General features: G+C 40.3%; 1 protein-coding gene across 4 annotated transcripts in view; it reads left to right on the top strand.

Moving 5' to 3' along the window:
* The first annotated feature begins 293 nt into the window (after positions 1-293).
* EFCAB2 (EF-hand calcium binding domain 2) overlaps positions 294-16,348 on the top strand; it is a 126,650-nt gene continuing 110,595 nt past the window's right edge. For 2 of the 4 annotated variants that reach the window (XM_061185389.1, XM_061185385.1), the window contains exon 1: positions 3,919-4,244. In XM_061185389.1, the coding sequence (XP_061041372.1) occupies positions 4,214-4,244 (31 nt within the window). In that variant the 5' untranslated portion in view covers positions 3,919-4,213. Of the gene's footprint in view, positions 445-3,739; positions 3,879-3,918; positions 4,245-16,348 lie in introns of those variants that run through there. The other 2 variants (XM_061185388.1, XM_061185386.1) reach the window with 2 other exon arrangements.

The raw sequence follows: 16,348 nt of genomic DNA, 5'->3' as shown, positions 1-16,348 counted from the left end.
GGTTAGCTACTACCCTTCCCCTTTCAGGTCTGATTTTCAATGAATAAAGAACAGGGACTCATCAAAAGTTGCTTAGCAATGAGTGTCCCTGAAAAGTGCTGCTTAGAACAGGAAATGCTTAAGCAATGAATTAAACAGTAACTTGTTGTGTCAATGTGTGTTCTTAAGGGAAATAGAAAGAAACATGTACTTTTGCCAGAAGTAGGGCCAGGAAGTTATTTTTCCAAATGCTTTAAGAGTTGTGGTTTCATGTAAGATTTACTTTCAAGCTGCCCCCAAGTGCTGCAGTTCCAGCTTCCTGCTCTGGGTCTCCCTGAAAAGCCCGAAGGAACTCTGGCACTGAATATGCTCTTGTCCAGAGCCAAGGATTTAACACAATTCTCCCTCATTACTGAGAGACCTGAAACCTCAATTTGCAGGAAGGTGGGAAGGAAAGAAAAGAAGGTGAGCAGACCACTGGGGCGCGGTAGCAGAGTGGGTTTCACTTCCTCTCCTGCCAGGCCTTTAGTTTAATTCTTTGTCCAGACAAGGACAACATGCATGCCATTATCCAGTTGCTTTAAAGTTCCTAAGAGTCTCTGCCAGTTGCTTTGGTTGATGTTTTGAAGCAGTAAAAAAAAAAGTGAGGGAGGAAGGTGACAAACTCCCCCCAGAATTTTTGCCCTTAACATTCCTCTCTAAATATTCAGGTTACTAAATAGAATATAACAATGATATCTTACATTTATAAAGAAGCAGTATAGCAGAGTGGCTCTGGAATCAGAACTAGATTCCTAGCCAGCTCTCTTACCAACCAGCTTTGAAACCTTAAACAGGCCATTAATGTGAATATATAGCTTTTTCATCTGTAAAACGGAGATACTATCAGCCTCATAAAGATTAAAAGAGATAATATACACAAAGTATTTAAAGAGTTATTTTTATTATTGTAACTGTAATGAAACTGTACTCTTATTCTGTTGTATTCTAATAAGTTTCTCCTTTTGAGATCACAGGGTAAGGTTACTTGCCTTATGGGTAGGGGTAGTGTAGGAGTAGTGTCTTCCTTGAAAGGCTGGACATTCTTGATGTTAATCATCCAGGGAAGGGATGCATCTTTCATTAGAAAACTGGAATTAGACCAGAGAAGTAACACCATGCCTCTCATTTTCCTGGGTCTAGAGCCCAAGGAAGCTAGATATGCTTAAGGCTGCTCATGCTTGGTAAGATTTAAAAATGGCAAGGTGGAAATCAGGAAGGGGCCACAAACTTAAGATGAAGCTCTATCATGTAAGCTAGATCACATCAGGCAGGCAGCGGATTCTAGTAGGAACCTGTGTAAGACCTGGAGTCAGACCACCTCCCGTGGTGTAGCTGAAGCACTGGAAAAGGAAACTCTCCAAGTGGAAGCTGAATCTCAGAAAAGAAGTTGGGGTTTGACCTCTAAGTACTCCTTCCTACATGGAAGTGGGGATTCCTCGCAAGTTCTCTAAAATTTTCAAAGCTTTCAGTTACATCTATTCAGTCTCATGAAAACTCTAAGGCAAGGAGCTTGGACATTGCTATCTCCATTTTTCTAAGTTAACTAGGTTTTAGGTTTCCTTGCCTAGGATGATGAGGTCAGTACAGGGCAATGGCTGAGGAAAATCCAGTTTAAAAAAAAATTATTCCTAGTCCAAGGAGATGTCAACGATCTCCATACTAGGACAGTAAAGGTGCTGTGAAGATTTTTTTACTGTCATTTTGCGTTATTCACACCACTTACCCTTTCCACTTTACCCACACCTTAGTTAAGTGAGTCAACTGTATTCAGAAGAAACATTTCTGTGTCCCTCATGGGCACAGAACAGATGCCTGTGAGAAGAAATTTAACACTATAAATTCAATCATGCAAAAAAGACATAACCTGTACACATCCCTCTGGCCCCACTGATTGGCAGAGTGGGCTTAAATTATCACTTGGATAACCATTTTTTTTCACTTTGTGGAAAGTTTTCCAGAATCATTACAGACTTTTATATCTAATTAGCCAATTAGTCAATTGGAAAGTACGTATTAAGCTCATAGTATGTGCCCCAAATTGGGATAGGTACTGTGGGTATACAAAAGGTGCATATATTAGGATCCAGTCTTCAAATCTAATTGGGGGGAGGAGTTAATTAACATAAATTTTTTTTACTCATCCAAATTTAGAGAGTGTTGTCTTAAATACGCTGTAGGAGTTCAGAGTAGAGATTAACATGGCTTGAAATAATCTAGACAATAAAAAGCTTTGTTTCTTAATAAGTCATTGAGAAGACTAAATTCTGTCCTAATTTTAAAAATGCACATTATTTTAGACATAAACATTGAAAAGCTGTTCTAGGCACTGGGGATATATGGACAAATAAAGCACTTCCTGTCCTCAAGAGCTTACAGTTTGTTAGGGAGAAACAAGTCACTGAAAATCAATGTGATTTGGGTCTACAGTATGGCTATGGTACCTCAGAGTAACGGGTTGACAGGGAAAGCTTCAAGGAGTGCATGACCTTTAAGGAGGTCACTGACAACAGGGAGGGGACATTTGTGTGTCTGTGGGAGGGTGAATGTTAGGGCAGAGAGGAGGGAAAGTCATTCCGTAAAAAGGAAACAGAAAGCAGCACATGAAAAGGCACAGTAGCCTTCACAGGCCTGAAGACTAAAGCTGGGGTTTCCCACGTTTATTTCAAAGGCCTTCATCGTCTATATGGAAAGAGGGGTCTTTAAAAAACCAATAGCTAGACCATGATGACTATGAAATTTAAATATACATGAGTGCTGATGACTACTTTCCCCTATTTTTCGGCATTAAGACCTTACTGTTCACGATTGTTTTCATTTTATGTAAGTATCTATCTTCTAATATGAGCCATTTTGTGAAGATTCAATTGTTTATAGTCAATTTCAGAGAGAATGCTGATCACAGCACCATGTATCTTCTACAGAAAAAATATTTTAATAAAGAATATTAGTTTTCTTTAGGGTTTACTGAGGTATTATAGAACCAGAATAATATGAGCATAAAAACTCAGTAAAACCATTAAATACCTTTTATTTTGAAGGCCTCTTAATATTTACAGTTGTTTATAATCGATTTTTACATAAAATCAAGTAATTTAAATTAGTACACACATGCATTTAAATAGCATCTAAAGCTCGTTTAAAAAATATATATTTGCTTGAACCATACCATTAGGCATATTACTCAAAAATCATTTTTAAAAGAAAATATTCTAGTATAGTGAACTTTTCCTTAAAATGAGACAAAAACTTAACATCATGCCACGGCTTCGAAGTTTCAGAAAAGCGAGATTTAAAACTTTCCTTCCCAGTAATTTTAACTGGAGGTCTTGTCAAATTTCACAAGAAATTTCATGTACGTAACAGTGAGCATAAGATGGGCCGTTTTTGTTGCTATGAGAACCTTCTATTTTGTATCAGAAATCGCAGCCTTGACGACGCAGTGTTTGCGCCGATTTTACACATGTTTTTCTACAGCGATTCCGCTCCTCCAGTAATAACAGTTTAATGGCTCTGGTTTCCTCCCGCGCCGGCCCAGTTTTCCGTCCCAGCTCCAGCTCTCGCCCGCCGTGCAGTCCCCGTCTCCGGGAGCCGGCGGCGAGCACTGGACGGGAGAAAACGGGGGGGGGGGGGGCCAGAGGTGGGGCAAGTCCGGCCTCTCCGCGGGGTGCGGACGGGAAGGAGAGGCGGTGGGATTGCCGGTTGGTTCTGTCACCCCGGAGCCGAGTTCTGCACCCATCTCTCCAATTACGTTTTAAAATATGCAGTAAAAAAAATCGAGCAACGCCACATCCTACAAACTGGAGGGGAGGAGGAGAGCATTGTGTCCCCAAATGGATCATAAACAAGGGAAAGGAGAGGTTCGGACCTTTATTATTAAATACTTCCTCCACGCCAGAAAAACCAGGGCTCAGGCCTCGGTACTGAAGGAATAGGCTGAAGCCCTGGCCCCGGCTCAGTGGTCGCGGGCTGCGGGTCCGGGCTTCCGGTTTCCCGGGCGCCAGAGGGTCATGGCGGGAAGGGGGAGGGCGCGCGCTCCAAGCTTTCCCTCCCCCACCCACGCCCAGGGTCTTCTTCCTTCGGGATTCGGAGCCGCCTATCCTCCAGGGCCGACTAGCCGCAGGGCTGCAGGGGGCCGGGACGCCGCCACCTAGCTTAGCGACAGGGCTCTCCCCGGCGACGGCGCCGCAACAAGATGGCGGACGACAGAAGCAAGGAAGGCACAGGTAAGAGGCGCCGCGGGAGCGCAGCCCTAGCCGCCCGCCGCGATCCCCGGCCGCACCGGGGAGCTCGGGACAGGGTGGGTCACCCTATCTCTGGACCCCACCCGCAGGGAGAGGACCGACCGAGCCAGGTCCCGCCGCCCGCCCTGCAGGGGAGGCCCCCTCCCCTGTTCCTGCCGCCTCGCCTCGCCCCGCCCCTCCGCTCCCGCCCGGCAGTCATTCCGCCCCTCCCGCCCCTCCCGCCCCTCCCGCTTCTCCCGCTTCTCCCGCTTCTCGGTTCCCGCCTGGCCCTGATTCTGACCCCCTTCCTCGTCCTTTTTTCCGAGCCCCGAGCCTCGCTTCCAGGGCGGCTTGCGGCCGAGGCGCTGGCAGGGGAGGGCCATAATGGCGTCCTTGTTCACGGTCTCGGGGACGCCGCCTCCAATCCCTCGACCGGGCTCTGGTTGCCGCAGGCGCCACGCCAGCAGCTTCTCGGGCTGTGGACCCCGGGGCGGGCCTGCGTGAGGACCGATCCGGCCGCCAGAGTCTGGCGGGCTCCTCCCCTGCCGCGCCGAAACCCCGCCCGGGCCAGCGGGCTGGCGTTCGCGGCCACCATTTTGCCTCCGTAATGGGGACGTAGGAGGATTGCCTCGAGGACACTGCCGCTACCTCCGAGCCTCCAGGCTCCGAAGTGCCTGCTCGGTGGCCGGCGCTATGCTACCCGCCTGGTGTCTTGTCTTAAACAAAAAAACAAAAACAACTTTAATAAAGACGGAAGAGCAAACTCCAGAGGGAACTCGTGGAGCCCCGTGCGCCGGCCTCGTCTGCTGCGGTACCAGCCGGACCAGCGCGCGCGGTCGCGGCGGCAGAGGCGGGACTGGGCCTCGGGGCTCCGGGTCGCCATATCGGGGGGATTGATGTGCTTCATGTGTGGGGAAGCGAAAACCCGGTTATCCATGTTTACTTGGAAGACACGTTGTTTTAATTCGGCGGTTTGCTTAAAAACTTGATCCTTGGTTACCATCCTACGTTAGTTACTCAAAAATAATTGTTTATTTTGGTAATTGGCGAACTCATCGCGAAAACAAAAAAGCCATGAAACTGTAGAGGTAAACATCTTAGAAATGAAAATAATACTCCACCTTTGTTCTTTTCTTGAGTGCTTGAAACATGAACATACCATTTTTCTCAGCATGGAACAAAGATGTAATCAGGTTAACAAGTAATATTTACAAGTGTAGAAGCCAGCCCTAGATACTTAGTCACTTGTCACGGTGATCACAGAAAATCAGCGGAGAAACCCACAAAACTGCAAAAGAGCTGCTTACTGATAGCAATAATACTATTTGATTTTTTTATGGTACCGTTCATCTAAAAGTCAGACTTATTTTTTACATGTTACCTTTCCTAAGATGTCCTTATAATTTTATCGTGGTGCTTTAAAAGTATAAGGTACATCCTAAGAAAATGATTACTTTTTTTTTGTATTAGTTTTAAAACCTCCAGAAAACCAGATGACTTACTTTGATTTATTAAATTATTATTTACCAAAAAATGGAAGAATCATTAGAAGATAATTTTAACAAGTTAATCGTGGATTTTTAAAAAAGATGATTAGGTCAGCCTGAGGAAAAAAAAGCGCTGTATTCTGCAAATACAATTTTTTTTCTTCATTTAAAAAAAGTAGATTGAAAGCTGTTTTGATTTCTCAGTTTTCAAAAACACTTTTCTATTTAAAATAAGCTAATTCAAAGAAGAAACAATTCTGTCTATAGCCATAGAAGAAGTATGAATGTCAAAGCTGGATGTCATTCATTCAGTTGGCATGTGTCTGATGCCTACCATATGGAAGGCATTCTGATTAGGTTAGAACTTCGGAGGATACAAATACTGAAAAAAATATTTTTTTCTCCCAAGGAAGGTGAGATCAGTAAGGGAGATAAGACATCCATAAATGGGAGGGAACAGTCAGCTGGACTGAGCAGCCTGTCCCCTCCTGCTGTGACCAGCAGCCTGGTATCCCTGGGAGCTTATCAGAAAGGAAGGAGCTCAGTCCCTGCCCCTGACCTACTGAATCAGAGTCTGCATTTAAGCACACCTGCAGGTGATCCACATGCACATTAGAGTTTGAGAAGCACTGTTGTATGGTATATCTCATTTACTCCTTTTTTTTGTTTGTTTTCTTTGAATTTTATTTTTTTATACAGCAGGTTCTTATTAGTTATCTATTTTATACATACTAGTGTATATATGTGAATCCCAATCTCCCAGTTCATCCCTCCCCCCACCCCCGCTTTTCCACCTTGGTGTCCATACGTTTGTTCTTTACATCCATGTCTCTATTTCTGCCTTGCAAACCAGTTCATCTGTGCCATTTTTCTAGATTCCACATATATGCATTAATATACGATATTTGTTTTTCTCTTTCTGACTACACTCTGTATGACAGTCTCTAGGTCCATCCACATCTCTACAAATGACCCAATATCGTTCCTTTTTATGGCTGAGTAATATTCTGTTGTATATATGTACCACATCTTCTTTATCCATTCATCTGTCGATGGGCATTTAGGTTGCTTCCATGACCTGGCTATTGTAAATAGTGCTGCAGTGAACATTGGGGTGCATGTGTCTTTTTGAATTATGGTTTTCTCTGGGTATATGCCAATCGTAGGATTGCTGGGTCATATGGTAATTCTGTTTTTAGTTTTTTAAGGAGCCGCCATACTGTCCATGGTGGCTGTATCAATTTACATTCCCACCAACAGAGCAAGAGGGTTCCCTTTTCTCCACACCCTCTCCAGCATTTGTTGTTTGTAGATTTTCTGATGATGCCCATTCTAACCAGTGTGAGGTGATATGTTATTGTAGTTTTGATTTGCATTTCTCTAATAATTAGTGATGTTGAGCAGCTTTTCATGTGCCTCTTCGCCATCTGTATGTCTTCTTTGGAGAAATGTCTATTTAGGTCTTCTGCATCATGAAGAATATTGAGCTGCATGAACTGTTTATATTGAGCTGCATGAACTGTTAAATATTGAGCTGCATGAACTGTTTATATATTTTGGAGATTAATCCTTTGCCCGTTGATTCGTTTGCAAATATTTTCTCCCATTCTGAGGGTTGTCTTTTAGTCTTGTTTATGGTTTCCTTTGCTATGCAGAAGCCTGTAAGTTTCATTAGGTCCCATTTGTTTAGTTTTGTCTTTATTTCCATTTCTCTAGGAGGTGGGTCAAAAATGATCTTGCTGTGATTTATGTCAAAGAGTGTTCTTCCTATGTTTTCCTCTAAGAGTTTTATAGTGTCCGGTCTTACATTTAGGTCTTTAATCCATTTTGAGTTTATTTTTGTGTATGGTGTTAGGAAGTGTTCTAATTTCATTCTTTTACATGTAGCTGTCCAGTTTTCCCAGCACCACTTATTGAAGAGACTGTCTTTTCTCCATTGTATATCCTTGCCTCCTTTGTCATAGATTAGTTGACCATAGGTGCGTGGGTTTATCTCTGGGCTTTGTCATAGATTAGTTGACCATAGGTGCGTGGGTTTATCTCTGGGCTTTCTATCTTGTTCCATTGATCTATGTTTCTGTTTTTGTGCCAGTACCATATTGTCTTGATTACTGTAGCTTTATAGTATAGTCTGAAGTCAGGGAGTCTGATTCCTCCAGCTCTGTTTTTTCCCCTCAAGACTGCTTTGGCTATTCAGGGGCTTTTGTGTCTCCATACAAATTTTAAGAATTTTTGTTCTAGTTCTGTAAAAAATGCCATTGGTAATTTGATAGGGATTGCACTGAGTCTGTAGATTGCTCTGGGTAGTACAGTCATTTTCACAATGTTGATTCTTCCAATCCAAGAACATGGCATATCTCTCCATCTGTTTGTATCACCTTTGATTTCTTTCATCAGTGTCTTACAGTTTTCTGCATACAGGTCTTTTGTCTCCTTAGGTAGGTTTATTCCTAGGTATTTTATTCTTTTTGTTGCAATGGTAAATGGGAGTGTTTCCTTAATTTCTCTTTCAGATTTTTCATTGTTAGTGTATAGGAATGCAAGAGATTTCTGTGCAGTAATTTTGTATCCTGCAACTTTACCAAATTCATTGATCAGCTCTAGAAGTTTTCTGGTGGCGTTTTTAGGAATATCTATGTATAGTATCATGTCATCTGCAAACAGTGACAGTTTTACTTCTTTTCCAATTTGTATTTCTTTTATTTCTTTTTTTTCTCTGATTGCCGTGGCTAGGACTTCCAAAACTATGTTGAATTATAGTGGCGAGAGTGGACATCCTTGTCTTGTTCCTGATCTTAGAGGAAATGCTTTCAGTTTTTCACCACTGAGAAGGATATTTGCTGTGGGTTTGTTGTATATGGCCTTTATTATGTTGAGGTAGGTTCCCTCTATGTCCACTTTCTGGAGAGTTTTTATCATAACTGGGTGTTGAATTTTGTCAAAAGCTTTTTCTACATGTATTGAGATGATCATATGGTTTTTAATTCTTCAATTTGTTAATATGGTGTTTCACTTAGATTATTTTGCATATATTGAAGAATCCTTGTATCCCTAGGATAAATCCCACTTGATCATGGTGTATGATCCTTTAAATGTGCTGTTGGATTCTGTTTGCTAGTATTTTGTTGAGGATTTTTGCATCTGTATTCATCAGTGATATTGGTCTGTACTTTTCTTTTTTTGTAGTATCTTTGTCTGGTTTTGGTATCAGGGTGATGGTGACCTCGTAGAGTGAGTTTGGGAGTGTTCCTTCCTCTGCAGTTTTTTGGAAGAGCTTGAGAAGTATGGTGTTAGCTCTTCTCTAAATGTTTGATAGAATTCACCTTTGAAGCCATCTGGTCCTGGACTTTTGTTTGTTGGAAGATTTTAAATCACAGTTTCAAGTTTAGTGCTTGTGATTGGTCTGTTCATATTTTCTATTTCTTCCTGGTTCAGTCTTGGAAGGTTATACCTTTCTAAGAATTTGTCCATTTCTTCCAGGTTGTCCATTTTATTGGCATAGAGTTGCTTATAGTAGTTTCTTATGATGCTTTGTATTTCTGTGGTGTCCATTGTAACTTCTCCTTTTTCATTTCTAATTTCATTGATTTAAGTCCTGTCCCTATTTTTCTTGATGAGTCTGGCTAAAGGTTTATCAATTTTGTTTATCTTCTCAAAGAACTAGCTTTTAGTTTTATTGATCTTTGGTATTGTTTTCTTTGTTTCTATTGCATTTGTTTCTACAATGATCTTTATGATTTCTTTCCTTCTACTAACTTTGGGTTTTGTTTGTTCTTCTTTCTAGTTTTTTAGGTATAAGGTTAGATGGCTTATTTGAGATGTTTCTTGTTTCTTGAGGTAGGCTTGTATTGCTGTAAACTTCCCTCTTAGAACTGCTTTTGCTGCATCCCATAGGTTTTGGATCGTTGTGTTTTGTTGTCATTTGTCTCTAGGTATTTTTTGATTTCCCCTTTGATTTCTTCAGTGATCTCTTGGTTATTTAGTAACATATTGTTTAGCCTCCGTGTGCTTGTGTTTTTTACGGTTTTTTTTCCGTGTAATTGATTTCTAATCTCATAGCATTGTGGTCTGAAAAGATGCTTGATATGATTTCAGTTTTCTTAACTTTACTGAGGGTTGATTTGTGACCTAAGATGTGATCTATCCTGGATAATGTTCCATGTGCACTTGAGAAGAAAGTGTAATCTGCTGTTTCTGGATGGAATGTCCTATGAGTATCAATTAAATCTGTCTGATCTGTTGTGTCATTTAAAGCTTGTGTTTCCTTATTAATTTTCTGTTTGGATGATCTGTCCATTGGTGTAAGTGAGGTGTTAAAATCCCTCACTATTACTGTGTTACTGTCGATTTCCTCTTTTATAGTTGTTAGCGGTTGCCTTATGTATTGAGGTGCTCCAATGTTGGGTGCATATACATTTAAAATTGATATATCTTCTTGGATTGATCCCTTGATCATTATGTAGTGTCCTTCCATGTCTCTTGTAACATTCTTCATTTTAAAGTCTATTTTTCTGATATGAGTATTGCTACTCCAGCTTTATTTTGATTTCCATTTGCATGGAATATCTTTTTCCATCCCCTCACTTTCAGTCTGTATGTGTCCCTAGGTCTGAAGTGGGTCTCTTGTGGACAGCATATATACGGCTCTTGTTTTTGTATCCATTCAGCGAGCCTCTGTCTTTTGGTTGGAGCATTTAATCCATTCACATTTAAGGTAATTAATCGATATGTGTGTTCCTATTACCATTTTCTTAATTGTTTTGGATTTTTTTTGTATGTCCTTTTTTTCTCTTGTGTTTCTCACTTAGAGAAGTTTCTTTAGCATTCATTGTAGAGCTGGTTTAGTGGTGCTGAATTCTCTTAGCTTTTGTCTGTAAAGCTTTGATTTCTCCGTCAAATGAATGAGATCCTTGGTGGGTAGAGAAATCTTGGTTGTAGTTTCTTCCCTTTCATCACTTTAAATATATCGTGCCACTCCCTTCTGGTTTGTAGAGTTTTTGCTGAGAAATCAGCTGTTAACGTTATGGGGTTCCCTTGTATGTTATTTGTTGTTTTTCCCTTGTTGCTTTTAATAATTTTTCTTTGTCTTTAATTTTTGTCAATTTGATTACTGTGTGTCTTGGAGTGTTTCTCCTTGGGTTTATTTTTCCTGGGACTCTCTGTGCTTCCTGGACTTGGGTGGCTATTTCCTTTCCTATGTTAGGGAAGTTTTCAACTATAATCACTTCAAATATTTTCTTGGGTCCTTTCTCTCTCTTCTCCTTCTGAGACCACTATAATGCAAATGTTGGTGCGTTTAATGTTGTCCCACAGTTCTTTTAGGCTTTCTTCATTTCTTTTCATACTTTTTTCTTTATTGTGTTCTGTGGCAGTGCTTTTCACCATTCTGTCTTCCAAGTCACTTATCCGTTCTTCTGCCTCAGTTATTCTGCTATTGATTCCTTCTAGTGTATTTTTCATTTCAGTTATTGTATTGTTCATCTCTGTTTGTTTGTTAATTCTTATAGGTTTTTGTTAAACATTTCTTGCATCTTCTTGATCTTTGCATCCATTCTTTTTCCAAGGTCCTGGATCATCTTCACTATCATTATTCTGAATTCTTTTTCTGGAAGGTTGCCTATCTCCACTACATTTAGTTGCTTTTCAGGGGTTTTATCTTGTTCCTTCATCTGGTACATAGTCCTCTGCCTTTTCATTTTGTCTTTCTTTTTGTGAATGTGGTTTTTGTTCTACATCCTGCAGGATTGTAGTTCTTCTTGCTTCTGCTGTCTGCCCTCTGGTGGATGAGGCTCTCTAAGAGGCTTGTGCAAGTTTCCTGATGGGAGGGACTGGTGGTGGGTAGAGCTGGGTGTTGCTCTGGTGGGCAGATCTCAGTAAAGCTTTAATCAGCTTGTCTGCTGATGGGTGGAACTGGGTTCCCTCCCTGTTGGTTGTTTGGCCTGAGGTGACCCGGCACTGGAGCCTACATTCTCTTTGGTGGGGTAATGGTGGACTCTGGGAGGGCTCAAGCCAATGAGTACTTCCCAGATTTCTGCTGCCAGTGTCCTTGTCCCTGTGGTGAGCCACAGCCGTCCCCCTCCCTCTGCAGGAGACCCTCCAACACTAGCAGGGAGGTCTGGTTCAGTCTCCTGTGGGGTCACTGCTCTTTCCCCCTAGGTCCTGACACGCAGACTACTTGGTGTGCGTCCTCCAAGAGCGGGGTCTCTGTTTCCCCCAGTCCTGTTGAAGTCCTGCATCAAATCCCACTAGGCTTCAAAGTCTGATTCTCTGGGAATTCCTCCTCCTGTTGCTGGACCCCCAGGTTGGGAGTGAACTCCAGTGGGTGGACTTATGTGGTATAAGTGTTATCCAGTCTGTGAGTCACCCACCCAGCAGTTATGGGATTTGATTTTATTGTGATTGCGCCTCTCTTACTGTCTCATTGTGACTTCTCCTTTGTCTTTGGATGTGGGGTATTTTTTTTGGTGAGTTCCAGTGTCTTTCTATTGATGATTGTTCAGCAGTTAGTTGTGACTCTGGTGCTCTCACAAGAGAGAGTCTCATTTACTCTTTACAACAGTTTTATGAGTTAACTAACTGCAGTTTGAAGGGCATGATGAAATAAAAGTATGTTGGCTGAGGATAAACTAGAGACTCATATGCTGATATCATCTTTGTATACACATATTCCACTCCTATATTTGATTTTCAACTCTTAAGCTTCAGAAATTACGTCTAACCAATTAATAAGAATAGACCTGGCTTTGAGGATTCACACAAGCTAGCTAAACTTGTGAAGAGTGATGTGCAAACCTGAATAATGATTTATTAATTTAAATAGGGGTATGTTGATACATTGATCAGAAAGCTGACCTCTGCAATATCATGTATCGTTTTATGTGTATTAAGCTTTTGGAGAGGGCAAATCTATATTTCTGAAGTTTCTTGATGAGCGTGGAATCACGCAAAAGAAAAAGGATAGTTTTGAAGGATATATCCATTACCTTATAAGCTCCAAGAGGGTGGGGAGATCAATTTTTTATATTCAGTGTCTTGCAGAGTATACAGCACATGGTAGGAATTCAAAAAATATTGTTGCATTCAGATCATTTGAATTAATTAAAAGTGTTTATGTTTTAATCAAAGCATTACTTACTGTTTCCCCAAAAATCTACAGCTAAAAGCACATAAAACTATTGTTAGGGGTTTTTTCCTTTTTCTTTCAGGTAAGCTATATGCTTTTATTTCATCTGGCTCAACAAACATTTTTTGAGAGCCATGGTATTCATTGGCATGTCTTTAAAAAATAAAAACATACATGTATTTTGAATTGTTCATATTTAATCTTGAATTTTTTTAAAGTTGTAAAGGAGGATTAAGTTTCTGGATAGCCATCACACCTAGCTCTTCTTCAACATTTAGGGATTAATCTTGATACAAGTAGTGAGAATATTGGTAAGGAAAAGTAACTAAATCTATGATGGGTTATTTTGCTCTATTTATACAGTTTTTCTGTAAGATTATATACATTGAAATCATGCTTATTTGTAGCATTTTTGTACTTTAACATAGTATAACTTATCTTTTTTCCTAGATTAGAAAATGTAACATAGTTATGTTAGCAAATAGAAGAATTAAAAATTTTATAATCAAGTTAAATTTTTTAAAAAGGACTTAATTTTATTTGTTTTACTGAAAGGGGAATTCTTGAAATGGGATAGGAAAAGTTAGTTTTGAATTTCTGTCATTTCTGTATAAGTTTCCTCAGCCAGAGCATTATTGTTTTTTTGGTTTTTTTTTTTTCTCTTCTGTTTTGTTTGTTTAAAATGGAGAATCAATGCAGTTGTTGATTCTTTGGATCTTTAAATCTTATTTTAATGTTTCTGTCTCCTAGAGAATTTTATATAGGACTGGAAGGATCTTCTACTTGTGATTAAAATCATGTCTAGGAAACAGACTGCTTAGGAATAACATTCTAATTTTTGGCAGACCAGTGAGCTTTGGAAGGTGTGTCAGTTTTTTTTTTTTAAACAAGCCTCAGATACTCAAAGTTCTTTCTAGGATTTACTATTTTTGTTTGTATTAAAATATTCTTTTGACTTTGCATGCTTTGATAATATTGCTTGGTAAAGTGCTTCCAATTCCTTATCAACTCCTAGATGTCTTCGAAGTTTTACAAGTTTTTTTTGTTTTGTTTTGTGTTTTGTTTTGTGTTTTGTTTCCCCATATTGTGTCATTCCTCTCAAAACCCAACATTTGGAAACCTAAGTAAAAAATAGAAATTACAGGTGAATATTACTTTTTAAAAAGTGAACTGTTGATAGTACAGAGCACAGTATGGAATAGTAGAAAACGTGAGCTTTGGAGTAAGATTTGAGTTTGAATTACAGCTTTCTCAAGCTGTATCTGATCTTAGCCAAGATGCTAAACCTAAGGATCTTCAGGTTCCTCAAATGTAAAGTGGGAATAATTGTATCTATTTCATAATATTGTTGTAATGTGGTCAGTATTTTCTTATTCATCCTTATATCCTCATCACCCCACAATGCCTGGCATTAAAGGAATGCTGAATAAATAGGAAGGAAAGTGGTTGGTGCATTCTAGGGAGTTAATAGCTGTTTAGATTGGTAGATTCTATATGTATGACACGGAATCTAAGGGTTAAGAAAAACTTTAAGTCTTACCAATTATTGCTCACACATGATGCATTCATGCATATTTGGGGGCCATTTAATAAGTTTTCTCCGTATTTTAGACAGATTAGCATTCAGGGAGAGACTAACTGAAGAAGAAAACTAACTTATAGAAACCTAATTTGCTTCCTCTAATTCAGAATTAATAAGTTTGGAGAGGAAATTCCCTGGTGGTCCAGTGGTTAGGACTCTGCGCTTCCACTGCTGACATCCTGGGTTCGATCCCTGGTCAGGGAATTAAGATCCTGCGAGCTGTGTGGCACAACCAAAAAAAAAAAAGAAAAGTTTGGAGAAAAATTGGACTGAAATTTATTTGTACTAACATATACAAATTTGTCAAGAAAATTTATAATTTAAAACATCAAATGGACATACCCGTTAGGATGGCTACTATAAAAAACAAGAGCAACAACAAAATAATGTATTAGTGAGAATGTAGAGGAATTGAAGCCCTTGTGGACATTTAACTGGGAATGCAAAAAGTAAAATGGTGCAGCTGCTGTGGAAAATAGTATGGTGGTTCCTCAAAAAATTAGAAATTGCATTGCCATATGATCCAGCAAATCCACATCTGGGTATATACCCCAAATAATTGAAAGCAGGAACTTGAACAGATATTTGTACACTTGTGTTCATAGCAGCATTATTAACAATAGCTGAAAGGTGGAAGCAACTCAAGTGTCCATCGGTGGATGAATGGATAAAGAAAGTGTGGCATATACATAAAACTAAATATTATTCAGCCTTAGAAAGGAAAGAAATTCTGATATATACACTGCATGGATGTATATGTTCACGCATATTTGAGGACATTTTGCTGAGTGAACTTATCCAGTCACAAAAAGACAAATACTGTATGATTCCACTTCTATGAGGTACCTAGAGTATTCAAATTCATAGTAGAATGGTGGTTGCCAGGGGAAGGATAAAAGGGAGGTTGTTGTTTAATGGGTATGATGCCAAAAACTCGGCCTTTGTACTCCAGTGCCAAATTGAATCTCGGAGACAGAGTTTTGGACAAAGTAGAAAAGAATAGCTTTGTTGCTTTGCAAGGCAAATGGGGACACAGCGGGCTTGTGCCCCTCAAAACTTTGTGTCCTTCCCCAGGAGGATTTGGTGAGGAGTTTTATAGCAGTGCTTCAAGGGTAGGGTTGCTGAGAAGGATTAGGGTGTGTGAAGGGCCTGCACTCCTTTAATCTGGCCTTAGGTGATCTGATGAGTTTCTGTGGTTCCTTTAATCTGGCCTCAGGTGTTCTCTTGAAGAACTTCTCTGGTTCCTTTAATCTAGAATGAAGAATGCTAACATCTTCCATTTATTGGGGGTTTTAGTTCTGTAAAGAGCTCAAAGATGTTATGTGTATCCCTTGAGGAGGAACCAAGACCCTGCTGCACCATTGTTTCTTGACTGCTCCTCCCTTGTCTCTGCATCCCCTCCCTTCCCTGATTAGCAACTGTTCACATCTGTCCTTTGGACCTCTAGGAAGGTTGTGGAGGCTGGAGTCTATTCCCTATGAACAAGAAATGGGGGACACAGAAAGGCTTCTGTGCCCAGGAGCCCCACAGAGTCCTGCTTGGTTTCTCTCCCCCCTTTTCTTTGATACTCCTCAATCTTGAGAACAGATGCTGGACAAGAAAAGGAATAATCATTTTGGATAGAAACAGTCATAAACTTGGCAGATGAACTTTGTTTTAGGGGGGATTCAGTTTTAATCCCCCTTTTCAGTTTTATCTTTCCCCAAATCTTTCAGGGAATGGGGTTACTGCCACTCTGGCTACTTACTGCTGAAATGGGGTGTAGTCCTGCCTAAATTTTGCGGAATGTCTACCAAATTAAAAATATTTGGGTTCCAAGTCCTGGATCCGAGTCTTGTATGCTTAAGATCTCATTCCCTTGGTCCACCATTTTGGTGCAGCAGACCCAGTTAGAAGTAGGAGGAGTGACAACTGG

Source organism: Eubalaena glacialis, chromosome 3 (assembly GCF_028564815.1).
Source record: "Eubalaena glacialis isolate mEubGla1 chromosome 3, mEubGla1.1.hap2.+ XY, whole genome shotgun sequence".
NCBI lineage: Eukaryota > Metazoa > Chordata > Mammalia > Artiodactyla > Balaenidae > Eubalaena > Eubalaena glacialis.
The sequence above is the reverse complement of the archived record's forward strand: the minus strand, read 5'-3'. Positions and strand labels throughout refer to the sequence as shown.